The sequence below is a fragment of the Canis lupus genome, chromosome 14, assembly GCF_003254725.2.
Source record: "Canis lupus dingo isolate Sandy chromosome 14, ASM325472v2, whole genome shotgun sequence".
Classification (NCBI taxonomy): domain Eukaryota; kingdom Metazoa; phylum Chordata; class Mammalia; order Carnivora; family Canidae; genus Canis; species Canis lupus.
Window position 1 is genome coordinate 18743716 of NC_064256.1, and position 26266 is coordinate 18769981.

Here is a 26266-nt window from a genome sequence, read left to right on the forward strand (position 1 = left end):
AAAAGTAATTATACTTAAATTATACTTAAAGCAAATTATACTGTATTTTATCTAAAGTTTAAAATAATGACAATCTTGCATAATAAAATAGACTCTACTCAATATCCAATGGATACAAAAAGGCTACTTTAACAATCATACCGTAAGCCATTTATTTGATGTATAAGATTACAAAATAAAAATTCCCTTAAAAATTAGATGAACATTTGTGAAATATTTCTAATATTTTCCCCTGAAGTATGTTAAGAGAAACAGAATATGCAAAACTGTAAGCCTCAGACAACACATGAATTAATAATGTAAATCCTGGAACCCTGGACAAGTTTTATTTGGGTGAGTATAATATCAGGTACTGACTGATTTTTATTGCCAGCTATAATTCACTGGCCAATGTTCTTCTAATGTGCTAGAAAGGATAAGGATCAAGACAACTCCTAATTTGTTTATATAAAATTTACCCATCTCTCTTTCATGTGCTGTGGAAGTTGATGTGATGGTGGGTTAGCAAAATCAACACAAGTAAATAGGCCTTGAGAGTATTTTCTAAGATAACTGCAGTTCTGGCTACTTGCTAACCTTTTAGGAATAAAATGGTATAAAAATTACATAAATTGGACATGATTTAAAAGGTTAGAGAAAGAGTTATGGAGTGACATTGGTCTATGAAGACTCATAATTTTGAAATTGTTTCAAATCCATGTCTAACGTGAAAAACATTTTACCCAAGAACATTATTGACTTTCCATGTTAATTTCTAAGATAATGTGGAGATCTCTCTCAAGTTAATGCTAAATTTTTGTAAACAAAGCTCACATTTCTCAGTGAATCATAATAGTAATCTAAGTTGTGAAAGTTCAGAGCAGGGATCTCTTAAAACACAAAGAAAATGATAGTTTTGAGGAACTTAGTCTTGGCTTGTGGAACTTGGTTTTGACAAGATGTCTACCCTTGCAAATGCCCATTCATTCATACACTCTATTTTCAGCATTCTTGATTAGCTTAAATGATGTTTTACTTACATTTAGAAAGATGAAGAGTACCAAGCACCGGCGTGTGAGTGTGAACTTCATTTTTGGTTTTTGAGGATGATCTTCTAAGTCCTAGAAAAATATACAAGTAACAAAGATATTTAAATTAATAAATAGAGCTTTAATATTAACTATAGTCAATTTGTTTTTCTTGTTCTTTCTAGTTGTTTTGGAGACGATCTTCAATATATTGGTGATGCAAATGCAGTTACACGTTCCATTGACCTTCCTTTCAGCCACGAATGACTGGTGTCTGTTTGTTGTCTAAAGTCCTCCTATTAAGAAATCCCACAGCCATCTTTACATATCAGGACAAAAATAAGGGATTCAGAGACATCAAGAGCAATCAATGTGGACTTCAGTTAACACGTGTTACCAGTAGAACTGCTGAAAATTTCAATGGAAACATCCAAAAAGAAATCACTTCATTGGTTCATTGGACATGAACAAATACAGTCTATGATTTGTAGAGGATCATTAGTCATGCCCTCTAGGTAATTTAAGGCCAACTTTGATTTAAGTAGTCTTTTTAGAGCCTTGAGTATTTTTCTTTCCTACAAAATTTTCTACAAACTTCAAGTTGCTACTAAGAATAAATTGCTTCAATAGCAGGGATTAAGTATGTCACCTAACAGCTCACCATTCCTACTCAAAAGCATAGAATAGTTAGAAACATGCTGCTGTATTACAAATAACAGTTTTTTATGCTAGGCTTAAGTTAGTATCTAACAGTTTGCCTAATATACTTGCTCCCAGAAGAGTAAGCTATACTCCATTTACATATCAGTAAGAGAAGAGAAAATAAAGAAGGAGAAACTAAAGTTTTCTCCCAGATTGCTAGCATGGGTATAAGGATGGATAAGGAAGGAATTCAGGAAGGAAAGTAGGGGAAAGAGAAGGAGCTTTTAATTTGTCTTTTCCCTTAACTGACAATATTACTATGTGAGTATTGGATGAGCCTTATTTCTGGGGTAAAAGGTAGGACTTTTGAAATGTGTTATGTGTACTCATGAAATTAACACAGCTTTCCTTAATTAGATCTTGCTTTTTTTAGAAGGAAATTATAGATATACATTGAATTTCTAAAAGTCGGCTGCTTATGGTAGTCCTATGATTTAGCCTCTAAGAGAAGCAAAATGTGGGGAATGTTACAGGTGCCAGAATAAAAAGCCCGATCTCTTCTTTAGATGAAAGTCCTACTCATTAATTCCAAATGCGAGGGCTAAGCACAGTGAGAAGTCAGCTTCTCTATGAAGGTGAATATGGGGTGATTAGGCAATTAATTGGCTTGTTCTATGTCATATATTTGATGTCATTTGATATTTTATAAAGTATAAGTTGCTAGGTTTTGGCTCATGGTATCATCACCATGAGAAGCGTCAGAGGCTGTGGGAGAATTGTTCCCCTACAACTGAGTGAGACTGCAGTCATTTTGCTGTAGGAAAGGGGAGCCCCGTGGTTTCAAAGCCTCACACACTACTTTTATGATTTTACCACGAACAACTATGGTGAATGAAAATAGTATGAACATGGATCTGAGATTGAAAATTTGGAAATGACAGAGGAGTTTAGTCGAGAAACAAAGTCCTTTCCTTTTCCCAATAATTGAGAGGTGTATAATTTTACATACTCTTGCATGATTTTGAACTATAATAAATTTCTCATGTACAACTTTAAAGCAGATCTGGGCTGTACCAAACTTGACTCCGGTCAGAAAATTTCAGCTGTAATTCTCCAGGATTAAATAGTTCTTTGCCTCTCTTTGAGAGAAGTATTTTGTGGTGATCTGTGAAGAGGAGAGAAAGATCATATAAGTAGAATTATGAAGAAAGGGCTTTATGAATTTAAGGAAGAAAAAGAATGCCTTCTTCATGGCAAAGAAGAGTAGAATCAGAGTGGTGAAGAAGTAATTCATCTTCACTAAGATTCTTCCAAGGAAGGAGAAAAAAAAAAGAATGAAGAAAGTTAAAAAGAACAATGAATGTGGAAACCCAAAATGAGCTAACCTATAGCTTAGTTGAATGGATGATTAACGAATGGATAGACTGCAGGATGGAATCAAGGAAAAAACTTGATGGAAAGACTAACATGGAATTTCCAGTAGGTTGGGTGCAGAAGGACTTTATTCAGTTTTGTAACCCAAGAACCAGAAAGAAATCTGGAACACAGTGCTCAGTAAATGTTGGTTGCTTAGTTTAAGGGATGACGTAGGGTCAGAATTTGGTAAGGCAGTAAGCATTATTCTTTTCCCAAGGGTCATAGTTGTAGAGTTAAGAGACTCTAATTTCTGCTTTTACTTTTATTATTTCTTTTGTTTTCGTCAAGGAGTTTCACCTCTATGCCAGTTTCTTGTCTATAAAGACTCCTTAGCCATTCCTCCTTGAGTAGGAGAAGAACACACTTCCAACGGGAAGCATAACAAGCCCTCTGGATCTGTCCAGCAGTCTAGTTAGGGCAGTGGTTTCCAAGATGTCTTTTAGTCACCTTTTTCTAAAAACAAAAACTCTTATGGAGCCCCATATATAAACCAGATGAATGTGGAATCCAAAAACTTGATTATGGAGCCTGATTTAGAATATGTAAATGAAATAATCTTGGACAGTGGTTCAATTACTGGGTGGGACAACAGAATCTGCATTTTTTGAATCTACAAATGAGCACTCATCACTAATCTTTTCTCTTAGAAATTGTATTCTTTTGTCGCAGAGGATGAGTAGGTCAGTGGAAACCACTTTTATTAATACACAGAGTCTAAATCACTAATTCAGTGATGATGATTGAATAGAATAATCTTCATTGAATGAGAACAAACTTCCTTGACATGTAAAGTTATATTGTTTTTATTTATTTTTTGTGGAAAGAATATGAAATGTCAATGTCTGAAAATAATGTGTCTATTCTCATAGATCAGCATTTCCAAAAGTGTATTCCATAGAATAGCAGTAATCCCATGAGAAGCAGCATAAAATAAAGTTTCCATGGCCAAAAATGTTTAGGAAATTAAGCATTTCCTATATTCTTCTGAGAGATCTACTATAGACATTAGCACTTTAAAGTATTTAATTTTCCCGTACCAAAATCACTAGTTTGACTTTGTCTTCATTCTCCAAACCTGTTTGACTATGATAAAAAAAAATCTTTTTTGCAATAACATTTATTAACCCATCTACAGAATATACTTTGGAAAATGCTCTTTTGGCTCAATGGCAATTTCTAACCCACCATAGTCTATTAAGTTTGCAAGTCATGAGAAAGAGCTGCCCTTTTACTTAAAAATTTCTTTTTTCTCCTCCATGGAGCAAAAGTGGAATTTCTGAGGTCTTAAATATTCCCTAGCGTTGGTACAAAGCCCAAAGCTATAAAAGGCATCTCAGAGGCAATTGCTCCTTTGGAGCAATATTTGTTAAGAACCTCCCCTAAATCCCTGGCTATGAGAACATAAGTAGGATGAGGGTATGCACAAAGAGTAGCAAAGAGAAGAGACAGGCACTGCTTATCTCAAAATAGTTATAGCCTTTTGTCACCTACGGGCTAGAATCTGTTTCAAATTTGAAATTTGACATTTCTTTTGGAAACAGATCTATCTAATAAGTTTCTGTAGACATAGTCCAAGTGAACAGGTAAATAAATTTTGTGAAACCACAGGGTATGCTGGGTTGTTGCCTCAGCAATACCTTGGATGTTTGGATAACTCCTTGATTATATGATCTATTAGAAAGTTGTTCTTCATTACTATAGGAACTCATTTGTCAAGACATAATGCCATCGTAAACCCAATTTATGTTGACGTATTGAGCAAAGCAGAATGGCTTTTTGCTTCTCATTATGAGTTTAAAATGTTCATCTAATTCCAAGGTCCAAGTTTAGTTAGTAAAAACTGGTGTCTCTGCAATGGGGAGCTGTTTATTTGGTAAACAGGTTGGCACATCATGTAAAAGAACCTAGATGAGAAGGGAAGCAGAATAAAAATGATGTCAGATTTAAAAAAATGACTTTTTCTTTGACTCTTGTCAATGGCCCGACATAGTAAGTGTTCAATAAACATTTATTGAATGAAAAAAATAGCTTGCCTTTAAGCAGTTGGCTAGGCAACATCAATCAGTGGGAAATCTTGGAGAAATGGTTCAGGATCACATGCAGTTCGAAAGTGTGAGATTACTCAAATGGATATTATTAATGAATAATTAAATAGTATTTGGTTAATTAAGACCAATTTGAGGAAAAGGTATTGTGACCTCATCAATACTTTCTAGTACTGGATCTCCAATAGAGCCATGATAGAGAAATAGGAACTGTTTGATTCAAATCAATTTAATTAAAAACACGTCATGCACTTATTATGTGTGCCTTAATATCATCTCAAAATAAAGTTCAGCTTCAATATGAGAGGTTGGAAGAAAAATATTCCAGTCTAAAGGGTCAGCATGGGCAAAGATGAGGATGTGGGAATCATTGAATATATTGAAGAAACTCTAATTGTGCTGGTTCTGAAGTTTATATTCCTGGTCATTACATATATACTGCCATCTGACATGAAAGGAATATACTCAGCTTTGTAAAAATGAAATTCAAGTTGTCAGCAGTGTTGCCCATGCGGAGAACTTAAAATGCACATGATTTTAATTAACATGTTCACTGCTTCTGTATAAGCTAGTAACTTTTATAAGCTCATGGTCTCTGTTGAGATCAGCTATGGTAAATATGGGAAGAGGTGTCAGTGCAGTGTAAAGGAAAAAAAAATCTTGGGCTAAGGAATAAGGAATCCATATTCTAACCCTAAAATAACCTCTAACTCATTATGGACTTTTAAGCATGTTACTGCACCTTTCTGGACATCAATTTCATTATCTATAAATTAGACGGATTCTAATTTAGGGTTCTTATCACTCCAACATTGGCTGTGAGTTGAATTGTAATAACATATAAAAATATATTTTGGAGAAAGAGAAAGCATAGCAATTAGATAAATATTGGGTCTTTTTGACACCCCAGTAGAAAATAAAGATAGCATTTTCCACATTGTGTTGTCCAAAATATAATCCTTGTGATGACTCATTTAATAATGAAAAAGGGAAAGAAAAAGAAGAAAAAGAAAAAGGGAAAGAGCAGTTCACCAGGACAAGGTCTGAGAAATGTTGGAATACCAATGTGTTCTTTTTTGGAAAAAAAATATATTTATGTTAGGATACTGCAGCAATGGATCCTTTAACTAAATTCTAAGTTAGCTCTTGTTATCAATTACTTTACCAGTAAAAACATGCAATTAGCGCCCAAGTAATGAACAAGGAAGCTTGGCTAATAGTTGACTTCCACTGATTTCAGTGAATGAAAGGTGTGTTGCTCTCTCTTTATTAGCAGAAAAGACTACAGTTACAGGCAAATGTTGCAGATTTATTAGCATTTCTTTATTATACTGGAATAAAAATGACAGGACTTGTCTAGATTACTGCAACCCTGATGAATAGATGATTTAAGTATGTTGGTGCTATTACAGCATAAGGAATACAGCCAATAAAAAAAATATGTTTGTGCTTTGTTTTGAAGGTTCATTAACTGATATGTGAAAAGTTTCCTTCTCTCTTACCCAGGAGACTTCCTGAGAGGTACTGTACTGGTTGATTCAAATTATAAGCTCTTTTAAGTCAAACTTTAAAATATTTATGTAGAATTCACTGTCCTACACACATCAAACCATTCTATAAATATCAACAGGAATTCGAAATTGTGGGTTTATGATTTAGTTCTTATATGCACATTATTGTGTCGTCATATACCTCTGACAAACTACTTCTTTCAGAAAAAGATATGCCTGGTTTCACTGAACGATGGAACTGGAAGAGATTCTAGAATTCAAATTTCCCAAACCTCTCATTGTACAGATGAGTTAATGAAAACCTACTGAAACTACATCCCTCAAATTGGTTAAAAGGTTAGTGGAAGAGCTCTAGTTAAATGCCTATCATATTCCCAAATGAGTGGGCACTGTAAACTACTATGATGCCTCATATCAAAAGTTTTTTTCTAGCTGACTTCAACCTTCTGCTAGTAAAGCCTGTATGGTCTAGTTTAGTTGGGAAAGACATAAACCACAACCAAGTTCATCCTCTTGCCCAGTTTGGTTCCTCTTAGTCACCTTTAGGAATTTCCAATTGATTCTGATTTCAAGGATATCTTAGGGTAGAAGATGCTTAGGCCTAAATAAAGTGGATTAAATAAAGGAATATCCTGGGGTGTTATTCAAAATCCTTAACAGTGGCTGCTACTTCCATATCCACCCATCAGGACAATTGCTGGCTATTAACCACAAGCTCTATTGTACCAGTGCTCACCAGCTTCTGTAAGCCAGCCTTGGAGTTCTCTACTTTCCTCCTCTTTCCCATAACCTTGGTGTTCACTGTGCATGTATCTCTGTATGTTTGTGTCTCTGCAGAAATGAAGGTGGAATGGAATGAGGCAAAGAGCTATTATTGTACTTATAAATTCACTCATCAAATATTTACTGAGTCAGATGCACTTTTTGCACTTATGAGCCATTATGTTGTACAGAGAATGCCTGAGTGGGAGCTACTCTTAGGTGCCCCCTTTATTTATACAGGTTTCCCAATCCCTTCACCATTTCTGGGATTCTACACAAAGATATTTCACTGAAAACCTTACAAGGGACAAGCTTGCTCCTGTTTTTTCCAATTCCAGTAGCATATATTTACTAATAGAGAAAGGCACTATATCAGATATAATTTTAACCATTACAAAGCTTTCCTTTTCTTCCTATTAAATTATTTAAGGGTCCATTTCCTTGAAATTTGAGTACCTTGAAAATTATCCATTTTGCATGGCTGTGTAAGCAGTTCAAAAGTTTCTGTAAAATTAGCTGAATTCCCTTGAAAAATAGGGATTAAGTGGGATTAATGACATCAGAGATGGCTAGGCAAGCTGGAACCCTCAATGTTGGCCATGATGATGCAAATGGTCTTCATCATAGCAATTGTTTCCCACCATGACCCTATTAGTCAATATTCAAGATGATGATTTAAGGAACTTGTCTAAAATGATGGTGTCAAAGTCAATTTCAATGTAGCAATTTAATATTTCAGGTGAAGCCAACATGGTAATGTGCTTTATTAATGAAAGCTATTTTCTTTTTTAAAAGAAAACTTTCATGTGACTCACTTTGTCAATTCACTTTTTAAAAATTATATATGTAAAGAAGTTATGGTCCATAAAATAAAACTTAGCCAATCATACATTTAATTAGGAATACCAAAGAAGTAATCTTAATGCATGTGATTTGGCTTGGCGTTGTAGATGGGATAATAACTGAGAAGCATGAAGCCAAGTTCAGTGAATTCAGAACATGTCTGGGAGGCATCTAGATCATCTCTATCCATAAGTAATCCCTATTCATATTTTCCCAATCTCTGACTGAATTTCTATGGCAGCTCTTTTTTTTAAGGTTTTATTTATTTATTCATGAGAGGCACAGAGAGAGAGAGAGAGAGAGGCAGAGACACAGGCAGAGGGAAAAGCAGGCTCCATGCAGGGAGCCTGATGTGGGACTCGATCCTGGGTCTCCAGGATCACACCCTGGGTGGAAGGCAGGCTTCAAACCGCTGAGCTACTGCAGAGATCCCTATGACAGCTCTTTATACTTCCCCTGCCTCCCTCTGGTAGTTTGTGTTCAGGATAGTAGCTAAAGGAAGCACTGGAGAAGTAAGTGCTAGAATTCATGTAATGCCAATGAAGTGAATTGGAATAACTGAGTTGACCAAGAGTTTACTCTAATACGACCTGTGACTTCTCTCAAGGAACCTTGACTGGCAACTTGCTTCTCTAATGTAAGTTGACTAATATAAATTCACTGCTCTGCTGTTGTTATTGGGCACAGTAGCTCAAGGGCAGGTCTTCCTGGGACCTGAACTAACTGCTAGTAGGAAGGTGACGGGTAACAGAGTTCTTCCCTTAGCCTCTGTTCTCAACTGCAACACCTTTGAACTTAAGGCTTTAGGCTCAGGAAAGTTTTGATGTTCTTTGGAAAGATACAGATGGAACCTAATGTTTATCAAGAAAACCTATTATTATCATGGCTGATTGTGTCTCAAAATATATAGTATAGTAGTTTTTAGCCAAATTAAAACATGTATTAAAATGGACTTTTTAAAAAAGATTTTATTTATTTATTCATGAGAGACACAGAGAGAGAGAGAGAGAGAGAGAGAGAGAGAGGCAGAGACACAGGCAGAGGGAGAAGCAGGCTCCATGCAGGGAGCCGGATGTGGGACCCGATCCCGGGACTCCAGGATCATACCCTGGGCTGAAGGCAGCACTAAACTGCTGAGCCCCCTGGGCTGCCCAAAATGGACTTTTTTTTTTTTTTTTAAAGAAAGAACAGGTAGAAAGGAAGAAAGGAAACTAAAATGAACTGAGTAATTATATTTATTACATTATCTTCATATCAAATGCAAATAAACATTATCCTCACTTTATGCATAAGGAAATAAAGGTTTGCACATATTAAGTGACTTTACTTGAAGTTCTCTCAATGAGGGGCAGAGACAAAATTTGAAAACAGTTCTTCAAAACCATGCTCTTTCCATATTTCACACTGACTAGAATATGTACATTTAAAATCAATATTTGGTAATTGAAAATAAGTTGTTGATAATTTTTCTTTTAAAAAGTATGTGAAATTTTGCTTTGGAAAATACATAGAAGTTTGATATTTTTGTCTCTTAAATTGACAATTTGAAGTTCAGTATTTTAATTTGAAATTGACAATTTGTTCAGTATTTTAAGCATATTTCATTCTTTCTCTCGGTTAATAGATATTTTACTTTATATTTTTATAGAATTCTAATTTGTCATACATTTTTAATAATTAATTTGAAATAATGACAATATATTTCCCTTTATTTTTTTAAAGACTTTATTTTTTTGATATATATAGAGAGAATAGCAAAGCAGGAGGAACTTCAGTGGGAGATTGAGAAGCAGGCTACCCACTGAGCTGGGAACCTATGTGGGGCTCAATCACAAAATGGGCTCCTTCCTGGATACTAGTATCATGACCTCAGTCAAAGGCAGATGCTTAACCAACTGAGCCACTCAGGCACCCCAATATATTTCCCTTTAGAGTCTCTTGATGAACATTCCTTGTTGAATGGTTATGGGCCAATAAGGCTTCTTAGTTTTCATTAGCAATTCATTATTACCACCAAAAATCTTCAACAAGAACCAAATCTAAAAGGCATTAAGAGATTTATGGCTACTCATTTTAAAATCATTACACAGGATGCCTGGGTGGCTCAGTCAGGCATCCAACTCTTAATTTTGGCTCAGGTCATGAAATCAGGGTTGTGAGATTGAGTGCCACATTGGGGTCCACGTTGGGGTCAAGCCTGATTTCCTCTCTCCCTCTCCCTCTACCCCTCTATCCCACAACAAAACAAAACCAGTAGACAAATGTTATCTTCCTAGATCAACAGTATTGACTATATTGACTTTTATCTAAATCATACATGTAAACTAATAATCATACTTTGGAATGATTACTGCTCAAAGACATATGTAAATTATTTATATTCTTTTTTCTAACTTTATTGAAGCAATTATTCACAAGTGCTTCAATGTAAAAGTTGCTCTCTGGGGAATTGTCCTAATGGCAGAGTTGGCCACTAAGGTGAATACTGGGGTAGATTACAACTAATACTCCCTGATTAGCAGTCTCAATATTCTTACAGTATGCAATTTAACAATGCAGTACTATATTTTTCTCCTTCTATTAGAATTAAATGCAGTCTATGTAGCCAAAGATAATTAAGATCAAAATCAAAATACTCAATCCATCAAGGATTTTCTTAGCCCAGTATCAGTGGTAAGGCTAATGTTGATCCCAGTGCTCTCCTAAACCAAAGAACTGTGGGAAATAGATCCAGCCAAATGTTTCCATCTGGTCCATATCAACTGCTGTTTTAGAATCAGCTTAATTAAGCACTGGAAAGAAAAATGTTGAAATAATTTAGAAAGGTATAAAGAGAAGCCTATTAAATACATTAACAAAGGAATATTCAAATATAAAAAGCAACACTTTTGGGAGTGATTTGCTCATACTACTATCAGTTAATACTTTGTTAAATGCCATGGAAGTTCAGAGTTTGTGGCACTGGATTAATTGCAGTTCAATTCTAGTTTGTCTCTCTAGAACAGAGATGTTTCTCATGGAGCTCTGTGTATATAACAAATTCAAGACTTAAAACAGGGAACAAACATTGCTGTACAGTGCACAGGCCCAGCCACCCCACTCACCAATATATATATATACCCAGTTTACAGAAAGGTAAACCACATGACACTTGGAATGACAATATTTACTAGAACAGGAAACCAAATCAATAGCACAACTGGAAACATAGTCTAGAAGCTGGTTCCTTGATTTATTTTTAAGGCTAGGATAATTACCACAGTCATTCAGAAATGTCTTTAGTTATTTTTAAATTAACACTTGGTGTTTCTTTAATAAAATAACAAAAATTCTATTTTATTATAAGAAGACAATATAGAAGAATTTAATTGTCATATATATGAGTTCTATGGTAAGATGTGCTTTGCTGTTTTCACACAACACTATCAAAGACACAAAATTCAACAGCACCCCATTTAAGAGCAATGATAGTATCATGCTCAGCACACTTTTCCTTATAACGACATAAATATGAGATGCTTAGAGAACAAGTCAGAATATGTCTTTTTTGGCTAAAATAATTCAGTGGAAGCAGGAAAAAATACTGCAACATAGGGTTCATGCATTTTAAAATAATTTCTTGATGGGATTTTACCATAGGAAATCTTAAATATTATAAGCACTATACTAATGGGGATATATGACTATCTTCTGGCAAAGTTTTTGTTTATTAACTGCATAAGTTTGTAAACTATAAACAGTTTTACGATATGTGTCAAAATCCTTGAAACATGGAGACACTTTGACAATGATTTTTTTCCTAAAGATATAATCAAAAATTGGCTCATATTTAATTAAATACTCATTATAATATTGTGTACTACGGTGGAATTTGAAAATAATCTAAATGCTCAAAATAATAGATTTGTTAAATAAACTCTGGTACATCTACACTATGGAACACCATGCAGCCATTAAAAATTGTATTAGAATATTTAATTACCTTATTACATAGATATTTATTACATTAACAGTTTTAAGGACTATAAATCAAATGCACTGTATAATCTTGTTTTTGTAAATATATATTTACATGTGCATAGAAAGAAGGCTTGAAGAAATATACAAAGTTAATTTTCTGAGTTCTTATGCAGTAGGCGCTATCAATATATTATCTTCCTTTTTCCTTTCAGTAGATTTTCTGTGTAGATACTATTATTGTAATTTTGCAGCTGTGGAAACTAAGTCTTAGGCAGCTATGTAAAATACTAGTCAGATTTGCTGTGTAACAAAAAAATCCCCAAGTCCTAGTGGCTTAAAAGAACAGATTTTTTTGTTGTTGTTGTTCAAGTTACATGGAGCTACTGGGCAGCTGAAACTCCCTCTGTGGATCTGCTTCACGTGACTTTTTTTTCTGTGACCAAGGCTGAAGGAGTAGCATTGATCTGGAGCATGTTGTTCTCCTGGCAGGTGGTTGTCATGCCAGAGGAGCCAAACTACAAAATGGCTTTTCAAATTTTGCTCAGATGAGGTAAGACACAACTACTCAGTCACATCGCATTGACTCAAGCAAGTTACAACATGATGCCTAAGGTCAATGTATTAGGAACAAACCATCCTTTTCTGAGTATAGAAAAAGTGAATAATTAGAAACACACATACACACCCACACCCAGGAAAACTGCACAAATTTTTACAGCAGAGTAATGGCAAAGATGATACTAAAATCTCTCCAGGAGGTGGGACTGCAGGTGATTTTCTTTTGCTTATCTGCATTTTCTAATTTTTATAATACAGAGGAATTGCTTTTGAAATATAGAAAAGGGAAAAAAAGAAAAGGCAAAATAAACTAACTTGCATTTGTTCTGGGCTTTACCTGGTGTTGCTAATAGGGATGTTCCCTGTGGTGTAGTTTTGAAGCAGAGAATAGGAAGGCTTACAGGGGAGAAGGGAAAGTTATATTCATCTCACCTTAATTGTTTGGCCCTGCTTTTAATCTGTCTTCTGGTAACTGGAAGAATACTTAAAAAAATGTTTGACAATAACCCCCAATAAGGAATACCTCACAGATTAAAAGAGGGCACTTAAACCAAGTGGGAGTGCCATTTCAGAGAGGTCCATTCTCTATAATTAAAGCTTCATTCATAATACTAACAGCACGTTGCAATAAAAAAAAATGAGTTAGTACTAAATTAGCAATACGTTTAAGACAGAATGTCTGATGGTCTTTCTAATTACATCTCTTAAGAGTGCCCTGATGGTGATTAGCTGTTAAAAATATATTTCACAAATGTAATTACTAAACTATAAAGGGAAATGAATCTCAGTGGCCAATGAGGAATAGTCATAATATACCCATTAAAACAACTGCAAACAAAGACAGAACACTGTTCGATTACATTATAGAAAACTGCCCAAGTTTTCCATTTTACCTCTTATTGCTGTTTTGCTTCTTTGGAAATTCCCACCAGCAGGAGAAAAAAAATAACATATCCTATCTTACATTTCATATTTGCCTTTCCTAATGAAGACTACCATAACATAACTTAAATGTAGTTAAAAATAGTTAGATTTTGCAACATCTGTGCTTGAAATAAAGGCAATGCCTGACTGCAAAATAATAGACCATATAAGATAGTTATAGGATCTAACCTCAGCAGTATCTGGTACTTCAAGAATGCCAGCAGGAATTCTTTAACCACATATTATTTTCTCTGTTCAGCAATATCTTTTCCTTTCTCTCACTGTATGTGCAATCTGTGATCTGCCATCTTAGGCAGATACTCAAATAATACTTTTAAATAAGATAGGCCTATATATCTATTACAACCCTTAAGGCTTTTTAAAAAAAAATCTTATTTATATATTCATGAGAAACAGAGAGAGAGAGAGAGAGAGAGAGAGAGAGAGAGAGGCAGAGGCATAAGCAGAAGGAGAAGCAGGCTTCATGCAGGGAGCCCGATGCAGGACTGGATCCCAGGACCCCAGGATCATACCCTGGGCAGAAGGCAGGTGTTCAACCACTGAGCCACCCAGGGACCCCCCCCCCCCCCTTAAGGTTTTAAGACCAAAGATAGATAAATGTTCAAAGTGTTCAATATCTAGGCTTGTGATATTTGATATATTTGACTAAAAAATATATTATATATACTCCATTGGCAACTCTGTAAATTACATCTTTGTTATATCTTAAGATGGTATTTTTTTTAGCATGGCATTTCTCAAGGAGAGGTGTTAATAAATTTTCAAAAAACAAAATTAAATGAAATAATTCTTAACAACACCATCAAAAAACTACATTAAAAAATAAGCAAAGGATCTGAATAGAAATGTTTCCAAAGAAGAAATACAAATGGCCAATAAGCACATGAAAAGATGTTCAACATTCCTAATCATGAGGGAAATGCAAATCAAAACCATAGTGAGATACCACCTCAGTGGGAATGAGAAGGAGAGGTTACTACTTAATGGGTCCAGGGTTTCAGTATTGTAGGATTAAAAAAAGTTCTGGAGATGGATGGTGGTGATGGTTACAAAACAAGATGAGTGTACTTAATGCCTTGGAACTGTGTCCTTAAAAATGATTAAGATGGTGACTTCTATGTTATGTGTATTTTACCACAATGAAAAATAAAAATGACAAAAAGAAAGATACCAGAAGAAAAAAAAAATAAAGAAGCTCTGAATGACTGGTATCATTTAGAGTTCATCACTGACATGATGGGAAAGGATAACATAACTGGCTAGGGTGGGGCTGAGGCGTAATAGCAATTGCCAGTTTGGAGATATGAATTCAGGTCCCAGCCCTGCAATCAGCTACTTGTAGGAATTCGGGCAAGATGAGGACTATGGATGAATACAATGAACAACCACACTGTAAGCTAACTTCCAACAACTCTACAAGAGTATGAAGATGGAGAATGATGAATAGAGAATTGAGTATTAAGCACTGCAATACTCAGTGATCCGGGACAATGAGGAGGAAAGAGAGATTTCTGTATGAAAGAAAATTCCTGTGTTCTAAAATGTAGTCAGGATCTTAGGACATAGAGGATATATCCTGTACTCTTCTCTCTCCCTAAGGGGCAAGATCCTTTCTTCCCTCTGGAGGGCAGCATGCCAAACACTGAAAACTCAATTTGATGACACTGCTTAGAGAGAAGTAGATGCCTTGCTTCATTAGAGAATGGTTTGGAAAGTATCATGAGGACATCCATTCCTGGAGAGCTCCAGAATGTGGCCAACAAATAGAAGACATTCAATCAGGGCTATTAGATATTTTAATAGCTCTTCTCTTTTCCTTGTGGACATTGCACAATTCCTAGTGAAAGTACAGTGACAGCTGCTTTGAGCTACCATCAAAAACAGAGCGCTGCATCATCAAAATGCTTCACTAGGGTGGTTTTGCCTAGTTAATAAGCATATCAGTGGTGAGTGCTGAAATCATCATAAAAAAGCAAAAAGAAAAAAGCATAAAACAAAAATGAATCATAAACTAAAACAAACATAATAAAATTTTCAACAGAAACTAGTCAAATGTCCAGAGGTCATGAATAATGCTCAATCGTTACAGAGGTACTGCCTGTGTGGGAACTAAATAAAGTATATCATTATGGGACAGATACCAGATTTTGGTCACAACTAGAGATTTCTATGATAAGTCTCTGATTTCTTACTCAGGGTTGTAGAAACAAAGTGTATATCATTTCCTTATGCTAATTTTGTTTGCTTAGTTAGATGCTTTCATGAACACAGTAAACTTTTGGGCTCACTTCATTTATTCAAACAAAAAATTCTATTTGTTGAGCTTTTATTTTGTGCCACATAGTGTGCTAGACCTTGGAAATACAGTAAACAAAAATATATGAGATCCTCACCAACATGGCACTTAAAGTGAAGTTGAGAATATAGACATTAAAATGAGCACTGGGTATCATGTAAGACTGATGAATCAATGTGACCTTTACTTCTGGAAACTAATAATACATTATATGTTAAGTAATTGAATTTAAATAAACTAATATGTTTATTTAAAAAAAAAAAGAAGAGACAATGAGGATACAGACACACCCAGGGGGAAGACCATGTGAAGACACAGGGAGAAGATGGCCATCTATAAACTGAGGAGAGGTCTCAGAAGGTAATTGATCCTGTCAACAGCTTGATCTCAGATTTTCAGCCTCCAGACTGTGAGCAAATACATTTCCATTGTTTAAGCCATACAGTCTATGGTAATTTGTTATGCCAGTCCTAGAAAACTGATATGCCATATAGGCCCCTTGAAGACTTTGACTCTATAATTTACGACCCCATGGAAGAGACTTTAAAGTGTTTTAATGAGGGCAGAGGGAGGAGTGATGATTTGGAGGGAATTTGGTAACTTGGAGATAACTTGGAGGAAAATTTGGAGTGGGAGTAGAAGCAAAGAGACTAGTTAAGGAAGTGATTGCAATTATCTAGGAGAGAGATATTGCCCATTTGGAAACGATTTAAGAGGTAAAATTGACAGGACTGATTGTGAATTAAACATTGGGGAAAGTGAGGGTGAGGAAGGTATGCAGGATAAATCCTCGGTTTCTGAGATTTAGAGCACGACTGATGGGAGTGTCACTTAACTGTGACAGGGTATACCAAAGGACAATCAGGTTTTGTCAGAAGGCTCATTAGTTTAGTTTAGGACCTGAAGTAGTTTTTATTAAAGACCAATTTCAAAATTTCTTAGCCATATTCTCCAAGAGACATGTGTTTCTTGGGGTCACACTTAGGGCTATATTACCAATTCATAGTGGCTTTAAGAGGAGTCACAGAGGTGGTAGTTAATATACCTTAGTATGTTTCCTTAAATGTCCGTTAAAAAAAAATCACTATACAACAGAAGAAACTTGCTAAATGGCCCTATAGGAAAGAATAGGGCACTGTTGTTACTACATGCTACTAACTATCCAGCTGGCTCCGTTGTTTGTTGAAAATTTGGCTATGGTGATTGGTTTTTTTCTATTCCAGTTGGTGTCTGAAGCATAAGTCTTGGAGAGTCTCAGCTTCCTTGCTTACTTTCCTAAGCAAGGACTTCTCCTCTAGGAAATGGCTAATGATCAGAAAAGAATGAAGCCTCAATAAGCCAAATTAGGTTGATTCAGTGAGAATGAAAGGGAAGCAGCCTTAGGATAATCAGAGGGGAAGCAGAACACTTCCTTGTTGAGCATACACAATGAATACACTTAATAGGGTGAGGAAGTGGTAAAAGGGCGAACCTTAAGCTGTTTTTTATGAATTTATTTTTTTAAAAGATTTTATTTATTCATTCATGAGAAACATAGAGAGAGAGAAGCAGAGACAGAGGCAGAGAGAGAAGCAGCCTCCATGCAGAGAGCCCGATGCAGGACTCGATCCCGAGACTATGGGATCATACCCTGAGCTGAAGGCAGATGCTCAACCCCTGAGCCACTCAGGCGTGCCTCCTTAAGCTGTTATAAGTCAGTTAATATCTGACTAAGAAATTATTAGTGTAACAGCAGCATTTCAAAAGGACAACCAGCAAGCAGGGCAATGAAGAGCAGGGGGTAGGAGGTAGCAAGCCAGGACTGAAAGGCAGTAGGGGGCATGGTTAGGTAAGGCAGGTGGGTGCATATGGGCACTAATGGGGTTTTTGAGACAACCTGGGAGGTGAATCAGGTTCCAAGGAAAGGAACAATGACTGAGAAAGAAAAGTGGAAGAAACAAAGAAACTATTCCCTACATCATTGTACAGAACTGGAATTAGGTTGATGGAGTCTGTATTCCCTTGAGCAATAGATAAGATGAAGTTAATTACCTCTTCCCAATTTTCCTCTATAAGAATTGATGCTCCCGATCTCACAAAACTTCAAAGTTTTGACTAACATATGATTTCCAGGATCAAGTTACAATATGTCAAAGGATACCTTCAGAGAATGTTACGGAAGCATAGATACTACATACAGTTAAAACCTCTATTCCAAAAAAAAAAAAAAAAAAAACAAACCTCTATTCCTATTTGGTATATATACAAAGAAAGGTGTACAGATACTGACAGGAGAGTTATATATTTTGGGGATTTTACTAAAAGCAAATCTCCAATGTACTTAGTCAATAAAAGAGAGGAACAAGTCAAAGCCAATGTGATATATTTTCCAGTTGGATATATTGGAAGTGTGGCTATCAGGAGGCATGTGCACTGACAAAGGCTTAATGCAATTGAATTAAATTGAATAAACAAAACGAAAGTTATAACTGTAAATAGTAGTTGAGTGGTCTAGTGGGTAGGGTCCCTGAAATGTTCTTAATTACCCAATTTGAAATGAAAGTCTATCAAGGGCATCACAGGTGGAGTGCTGCCCTTGGATTGAGCTATTTGTCTGCTAATAACTGTGTGTAAAGAGCAGTGTTTAAGGCTTTTCCTCTCATCAACAACCCTATGAGGGGAGGTTTGTAGATAAGAAAGTGACAGATCTGGGATTCAATATCAGATCTTAAGATTCTTGTATTCCATGTTCCCAGTGACTATGCAATAACATCCCCGATTTTAATTTCCACAGAGCTGGGTTAAAAGTTGGGAATTTAGGTTCTTCTTCCCTGCTCCTTTGCTCAAAATTCAACAAACTAGGTACCCAATATGGAAAAAACTGGCTATGACTTTCCTGCTTCTCACTAGTCACAAAATGACTGACATACACCTGTGCACTCTGCAGCCAGGAATATTTGGAGGATTAACTTCAAATAAACTGCACTTATATTATGCTAAAATAAGTGCCAAGAGAGAGTAAATCAATTAATGAAGTGAAAATTTCAGATAAACTAGGAATCAGACATTATGCAGATATGTGGTCCTCACATTTTCAGTTTATGTGGGACTTGAGTGGCAAAGGAATTCAAGAATCATTTGTCCCATCCATTTATGTCCTCCATGGCATGTGTGTGTACACAAATGTGTACTTTTTATAGACATATTCTTTTTTGGAATTGACAGGAAAAATATGTTTTTAGTTCATGCTAAAAATGAAAGTGTGGACAGTGATTATAGACCAAAAGTTCATAAACATCAATGCTATAAGAAAGAAGCTCATGAACCATCTAAAAAGCCTTGTGATCTTCATTTATAGACATTTTCCCAAACAGGTCATTAAATTTTAAATACACCATTATAGGGACTCTGGTAAATAGGTGATAAGAAACACTTGATATGATCCAAAATTTTCATTTTTATAGAATACATAATTATCATGATTGAATAATGTCTAAAGTTTTCAATATTGTCTTTATATTATAGCATCAAGGAAAAAAATTAAAATATTTATTTTTTCATGAGAGACACAGAGAGAGGCAGAGACATAGGCAGAGGGAGAAGCAGGCTCCCAGTGGGGAGTCTGATGCAGGACTCAATTCCAGGACCCCGGGATCATGATCTGAGCCAAAGGCAGATGCTTAATCACTGAGCCATGCAGGTGCCCCTCAAGGAAAATTTTATACATGTAGTTCTTTAGGAATGTATTTTAGAATTAAGTTAGTTTTAAAGGACTCTTCAGTTGGGGGTTTGACTTAAGGGCCATTCAATTAATGATGCTTGAATCAAGGACTCTGTCCCAGCTACATTTTTAATTCAAGGACTATGTTTTACATTCTAAAAATATTAGAAAATAATTTCCAAAGTAAACTGGCAGAAATTTTGAAAAGGACTTAGATCATCTACTTATTTAGTGGTTTAGAAAGGATGAATTAGTAAGGATATTCTTCTTTTGGGACCTATACAACAAAATAACTGACATCAAATTGAAAGGATTAGAGAGATTTTTCATCTTATATTTTAATACTTTGTCTTTATGCATATAGTTAACTTATTATAGGCAATATAGCGATGATTAAATAAGATAACAACAGTGGATCCTGGTGTCAGTAGCCACAGTGACAAACCGTTTGAATCTACTAAATTATGTTGATATTTGCCCAACTATAACAGCAAATGTAAGGCTGAAAAAAACAGACTATTTTCCAAACCAAGATGTCATTGTAGTAAGTTTTATTTTTTTTTATTTTTTTTTTTATTTTTTGTAGTAAGTTTTAAAAATAAAAAGTAAGACTAAGGTTTTCCATCATGAAATCAAATTAGCTATATGATTTAAAAAGTTTTAACTTTTCTAGTTATTTTGCACTAATCACAATGGAAAATAATATCCTACGGGGTTTAAGGTTTGTCAGTAATTCTTGTCTTTCAACATTCAGATACACATTTTTTAATATTCTAAAATAATGAGAGATTTTCTAATATACATTTGTGTAAGTTTCCCATGGGTTTGGACTTTGAGCCTACTTATTCATATTGGAAATAAAGCCAATAAAATTCTACTTCTCTCCCATGAATAAATAGGAAGGAAGTCTTTTGATATTTTCCAGCATGTACACACTCTATAATGTTTCTGAAAGAAGATAAAATAGTTCAGTATATATTGCCATATATCAACATATATACATAAAGTACTAAGGATTATGCTGGCACTAGAAGAGAAACTGTAAGAAATGCACAAGCAATTCCCTCTCAGAGCTACATTCTATATAAAGATACAGAGAAGAAAAGAGGAAGTTTTAAAATAAATAGTTGGGAGGAGAAAGTTCTAGGTTATAGGAGACATTTAGTGGCCTTACTCCACTCAATTGCCCAGATATATTGTAACTATTTCCTGGCTTCTTGAGAGTCCATATAATGGGGCTAAAGTCCCTGTCATTCTTCAAATGCTGTAGAAAATAATAAAGAGAAAATCGTTATTCATTTTTAAGGGTATTACTTAACTATCATTTACATAGCATTAATAAACCAGAGCTTGAAGCTAGAGCATAAAATCAGAACACTAAATATGGAGAGTATGTATTGTGTGTACGTGGGATTTTTTTGAAGGGATATATTGCTTAAGCAGGATTGGCTTTCGGCTTTTCAGAGATATATCCTCGATGGGGTTCTTTCTTGCCTCATTTATATAAAAAAATTGATAGACATGGTTTTCAACTTGTACCAGGCTCCCATAAATAATCTCTGACTTGTGCCAGATTGTATCCTCCCAAAGAGGGTGGCTCCAATAGGATAGGTACATCATCCCACACTATTTTCTTAAAACGTGATGTGGACACTCTTCCAAGAGGTGGGGGCTATGGTCCCTCTTCTCGAATCTGAGTACTTTTGTAACTGAACTGGCCTTCAGAGTGTGGCAGAAGTAACTCTTCAGGACTCCAAGCTCATCTATTTTTCCTTGGCTCTCTATTTTTCTTGAGACACGTGCTCTTGGACTCAGCCACCATGCTGTAAGGAAGCCCAGGACATAACACATGGAAGGGCCAAGTATAGATGTTCTAATCAATAGGATGAGCATCAGCTGCCACACATGTAATGAAATAGCTTTCAGATGATTCTAGTCCCCTACCTGTAAGACTTCTGGCTGAAGTCCCAGACATCAAGGAACAGAGTCAAGTTGTTTCCACTATGTCCTGCCTAAATTTCTGGCCCACAGAAATGGTAAGATATAATAAATGATTTTTATTGTTTGAAGCTACTAAACGTTAAGGTAATTTCTTATGCAACAATAGATAGCCATCTTGAAATATGGCTCAAGGACTTCAGGTAAAAGATTAAGTAAGAGTATTTGGTCTATTTTTGGCTATGCCACTAACTAGATGTTTTAGTCTAGTGTAACTAGTTTTGAATCAGTCACAATACCTTCTGGGTCTCAGTTTTTCCATCTTCTATTAAGAAAATTAGAATAAGTCCCTTTTAGCCCTTGGATCTAAGATTCTGTGATGGGGGCATATTCTAAATAAGGGAGTATCAAGAGATACACCCAATGGATATTTGTTGGATGAATGAATGAACAATTTAAAATAAAATTATATAATAGCCATTAACTAAATACTTAGAGTGAATGGAGTGGAGTCAATATATTGATCGTCCTAAACAAAATGATACACATTTGTAACAGCCTCAAACAGAATGAAATGCTATATGGAAGATAAATGTTTTGCTTGTGGTTTTCATGAGGAAAAAAAATAAGATAGACCCCTTGTCATTACTCACCATCTCCATTTTACAGATACAAAAACGGTATAGACAGTATTAAAAGTTACACAGGTAATATGTAGTAGCAAGTGCAAGCTGGAGACATGAGGTATTCAGGATTGTGTTGTGATTGGGAACTCCAGGGTTTCTCAAGACTGGATACAGATTAGAATCAGCTGGGGAACTTGAAAAGCACACCAGTGTCCTAGCCTCTGACTCACCGGGTGTGGCCCAGGTTTTGGTAAAGAAACATCCCTTTAAATTCCTAGGGAGAAGTCTGGCTAGATCTAAAATTAACTTTCAGTGCTTCATTTTACACCTGCCTTTCGCTTTTTTTAAAATCTCTACCTGAAGAGAAAGAAAAGAGAGGAAAAACTCCGTCAGGAAGCATTTGGTATCTGTTTTATTTTTAGAAAGAAAACAATCATTAACTGAAATGAAGGAACTAGTTATTTTAAAGGAAGAGATTATACGAAAATTCACATGATTCCTCTTTTTTTTTTTTTTAAGATTTTATTTATTTATTTATTCATTCATGAGACAGAGAGGGAGAGAGGCAGAGACACAGGCAGAGGGAGAAGCAGGCTCCATGCAGGGAAACCCGATGCGGGACTCGATCCCGAGGCTCCAGGATCACGCCCTGGGTTGAAGGTGGCGCTAAACCGCTGGGCCACTGAGGGATTCCCTGATTCCTCTTTCTTAATCATAGAAAAGCCAACTTCTAGGATAAAAATCCTGTATGGCAGAAATGGAGTATGACACAAAGAAAAGACCACACTGGCAGGCTGTGACTCAGTGGAAACAGAATGAAGATCTAAGCCAAGTAAGTGGGCATCAATGTGTCATTCTCAGAACCACCAACCCAGGAAATATGATCTTCAGCAAATCAGACTGAATGTTTTTACCAGAGGACCTGGTTTTAGTGAGAGAGAATAAAGATTTGGTTCCAGAAGTTTGACTCTGCCTGTGGGAGATCTGAGACTGAGCTAAGGGCAGAGCAAGGCACAGTGGTACCATCTTGGTTCAGATAAAAGCATGGCAAGGAGGAATCCCATAGATTTGTAGGCAAAATTCTTTTCCCCAAATCTCTTATGTTGTTCCCAGCGATATTCATTTTTAGGCAGGAAATAATGAAGTCTTATGTTGCAATTTCTGAAAATCTAATTTGGGGAGCCATTCTCTGAAGAGTTGCTGGCAACTCTGAGACTCAATTTATTAGAAATGTGATATTGTTATCAGGGTAAGAGAAGATCCTAATAGGATATTTAAGAGCTAACAGGCTTCCTAACCTCATATCATATAAATAAACTAATGCCCTAGGTCCTTTTGGACCTTTTAGTACATATGACAAAAACAAAACAAAATGAAAAAACTTTCAAGACAACTCAGCAAAAAATTCCAATTTAGAATCTATCTAAAACTTTGGAGGTCAACTGCTTTCAAAGCAAAAACTGGCTTTATTTTCTTTCTAAAGACTTTGGTCAAAGCAATGTTTGGAATACTCACATTTGGAGATTAACTTTCTGCCAAATACAGAAGTTCCTAGTTTATTTCCTCAGTGGAAATCATCCCATTAAGTGAATCTTATTTATTTCAGGAACAGTGATGCATTTGTACAGTATGTCCCTAAGGATTCAGCATCAAATAAATGACATATATAGTATCAGTATATCATGAAAGTTTAACTGCAAAATTTAAAAACCTCAATGGCAAAAGTAGTAATATTTAATTCTAATCAGAAAATATGAATATGTGGAGTCTGAAAATATAAACATACAGTTTCCCTACATCATTAGTTTAACTTCCCTATAGTCATGTTAATTAGGCACTATATTTATAATACTTTTACTAATTTTTTAATATAGAAGGGATTTTCAGAGATGATTTGGAATGATCTATAACTTAAAAAAAAAAGAAAAAAGAAAAACCAAAAGTCTTTTCTAAAGGCTTCTGGATTGTTTTTTTCTCCCTATAAATTTCCCTGTCATAAGCAGGGACATTTATTTATACAGGTTCACTCATCAGAGTGGAACTCAGAGTAGAGTCATGGGTATGCTATAGTTATTTGCATGGATAATATAAAAATGTGTCTTCCCTTAAAAACTATATTTTGAAGTCAGAGTAGATCAGCATTTCTCTGGTCTACATTTTCCTGGTTCAGAGTAACATGAGCTCGGACATTCCAATAGGAGGCATCCATCAGGAGTAGCAGGGCTTTCCCAAGGGAGCTTCACTCCTTTTCAGAAAAGATATGAATAACATTGCAGTTTGCCTATGTTGCATCAAACTCTTCATCTCTAAGTCTGGACCAAGAGAACTGGGGACCCACTAGAGTGTTAATTGGGAGAGTGGTAGGATTCTATTTCAGAGAATGGGTTGGGGATAAGCAACTCTGGTAGCAAGGACAGCCAGGGAGCTGGAGCCTGAGGGACTCCACAGAGGAGATGACCTTAAGATGAGAAGAGAAAGTTAAGTGGAAAAATATGCGAGGTGGGCATAAAAATATTGATTGCTTAAGGACACAAACACATGCACTTAAGAAAATCATGGAGACCATAAGTAGATATTTTGGAAGGACAAATAATAGTTGCTTCGGGTGGGGGGGCAGCGAGTAGAGAATGAAGTGAGATGGGGGAGGAATCATGGAGTACTGCTAATGATCTTCTTAAATTCAAAACTGTTGGAGACCTAGTATGGCCAGGCATCATGCTATTTACCTTCCCAACAACCTTGTGTAGGACATGGCATCTTCATTTTATTAAGGAAGAAACTGCAGCCCAGAGAGATTAAGAGTTGTATTCAAAATTTTCCATTTAGTAAGGGGTAAAGTCTAAATTCAAACCCAAGTTTTTCTGACTCTACAGCCCATGTTTTCATTTTTCCAGTACCTCACAATAGTTTCCTCATTTTAGAAAAGGATTTCTTTTGTTTTATGGTACCACAATTTGTAATAAAAGTAGTTCAGAGCCTTAAAAATATATATAATATGAGACTATTTGTGAAATGTACATGGGATCAACAATCATTTGGTGAGTATAAACATGGGGGTCCCTTCTTGCTTAATTAAATCCAGCTGGAGATCCTAAAATATTTAAGATAATTATATTTTTGATACTAAGAATTACTATGACTTATACAGACAACCTGAAAAGTCTAATTAAAAAGCAACTCTCAGTGTGGAAGAGGCTCTTCAGCAACTCTTAAAGAGCTCCATGTAGTTTGGCAGCATCTGTCCCTTACACACACAAGAGTATCATTTGATTCCATAGAAAATCATCTTGCTTTAAATAGCACTCATAAAATTTTTTTCCTCAATAAATGGCAATACTGACATAATTTATGGTAACTACTTTTCTTCCAACATATAATTACTAAGGAACTGTCATCTAACTGCCCGATCAGTTAGATCTATAACCTGTCATGTAACAAACAAAATATTAAGGCAAACCAGAGGCTCCATGAAGGCCAGGAGTGACCATTAACACTCTCCAAATACATATCCATTCCCAAATCCAGACACAGGCTGCTCCTCCCAGTGCTCTGTGTTCCCTGGAAAGCCTGAGACTTGCCTTCACCTGCATACGGATCCTAACTCCCCACCTCTCACTGTGCTTTTTGGATGGTGTTAAAGTAATACTGCTTTCAAAGGAAATTGGGGTATGAGTAATCCCAAAAGACCATTAGAAGTCTCAGATATTTCACAGAGGATGTTACAAAAAATATTTATTTTCAAGGAAGAGCAAACTGATCATGTTAATAAAAGCTAAAAGGAAAAAAATCTTTCTAATAACATCTGCTCAGAGTAAAAGTATGCATGTTTTTATTTGCTGGGATACTCTGTTGAACGTTAAAATACAGAACCACAGATTTCTTACAGAACAGCTGGTTTAAAATACATTTCTTCTGTTTTTATATTTCCATCCATCTTAATTGTTCTCTTCTGTTTTATTCTTAACATTTATATATATGTTTTAAAAGGTAATATTTTCTAGAATGTTGTGTTTCCAA

The 26266-nt window shown here is 35.6% G+C and overlaps 1 protein-coding gene and 1 long non-coding RNA gene across 4 annotated transcripts in view; one reads left to right on the forward strand and one right to left on the reverse strand.

Moving 5' to 3' along the window:
* The window catches only part of CALCR (calcitonin receptor), a 60037-nt gene extending 58937 nt beyond the window's left edge, over positions 1-1100 (reverse strand). Inside the window, exon 1 of the mRNA XM_035698542.2 lies at positions 1020-1100. Coding sequence (XP_035554435.1) covers positions 1020-1070 — 51 coding nt within the window. The 5' untranslated portion in view covers positions 1071-1100. The remainder of the gene's footprint in view (positions 1-1019) is intronic.
* The window catches only part of LOC112674919 (uncharacterized), a 79134-nt gene that overhangs the window by 1344 nt on the left and 51524 nt on the right, over positions 1-26266 (forward strand). Inside the window, exons 2-5 of one of the 3 annotated variants that reach the window (XR_004804701.1) lie at positions 239-333; positions 1193-1522; positions 6573-6631; positions 12557-12730. This is a non-coding gene — a long non-coding RNA (uncharacterized LOC112674919). Of the gene's footprint in view, positions 1-238; positions 334-1192; positions 1523-6572; positions 6632-12556; positions 12731-26266 lie in introns of those variants that run through there. The other 2 variants (XR_007401998.1, XR_003145659.2) reach the window with 2 other exon arrangements.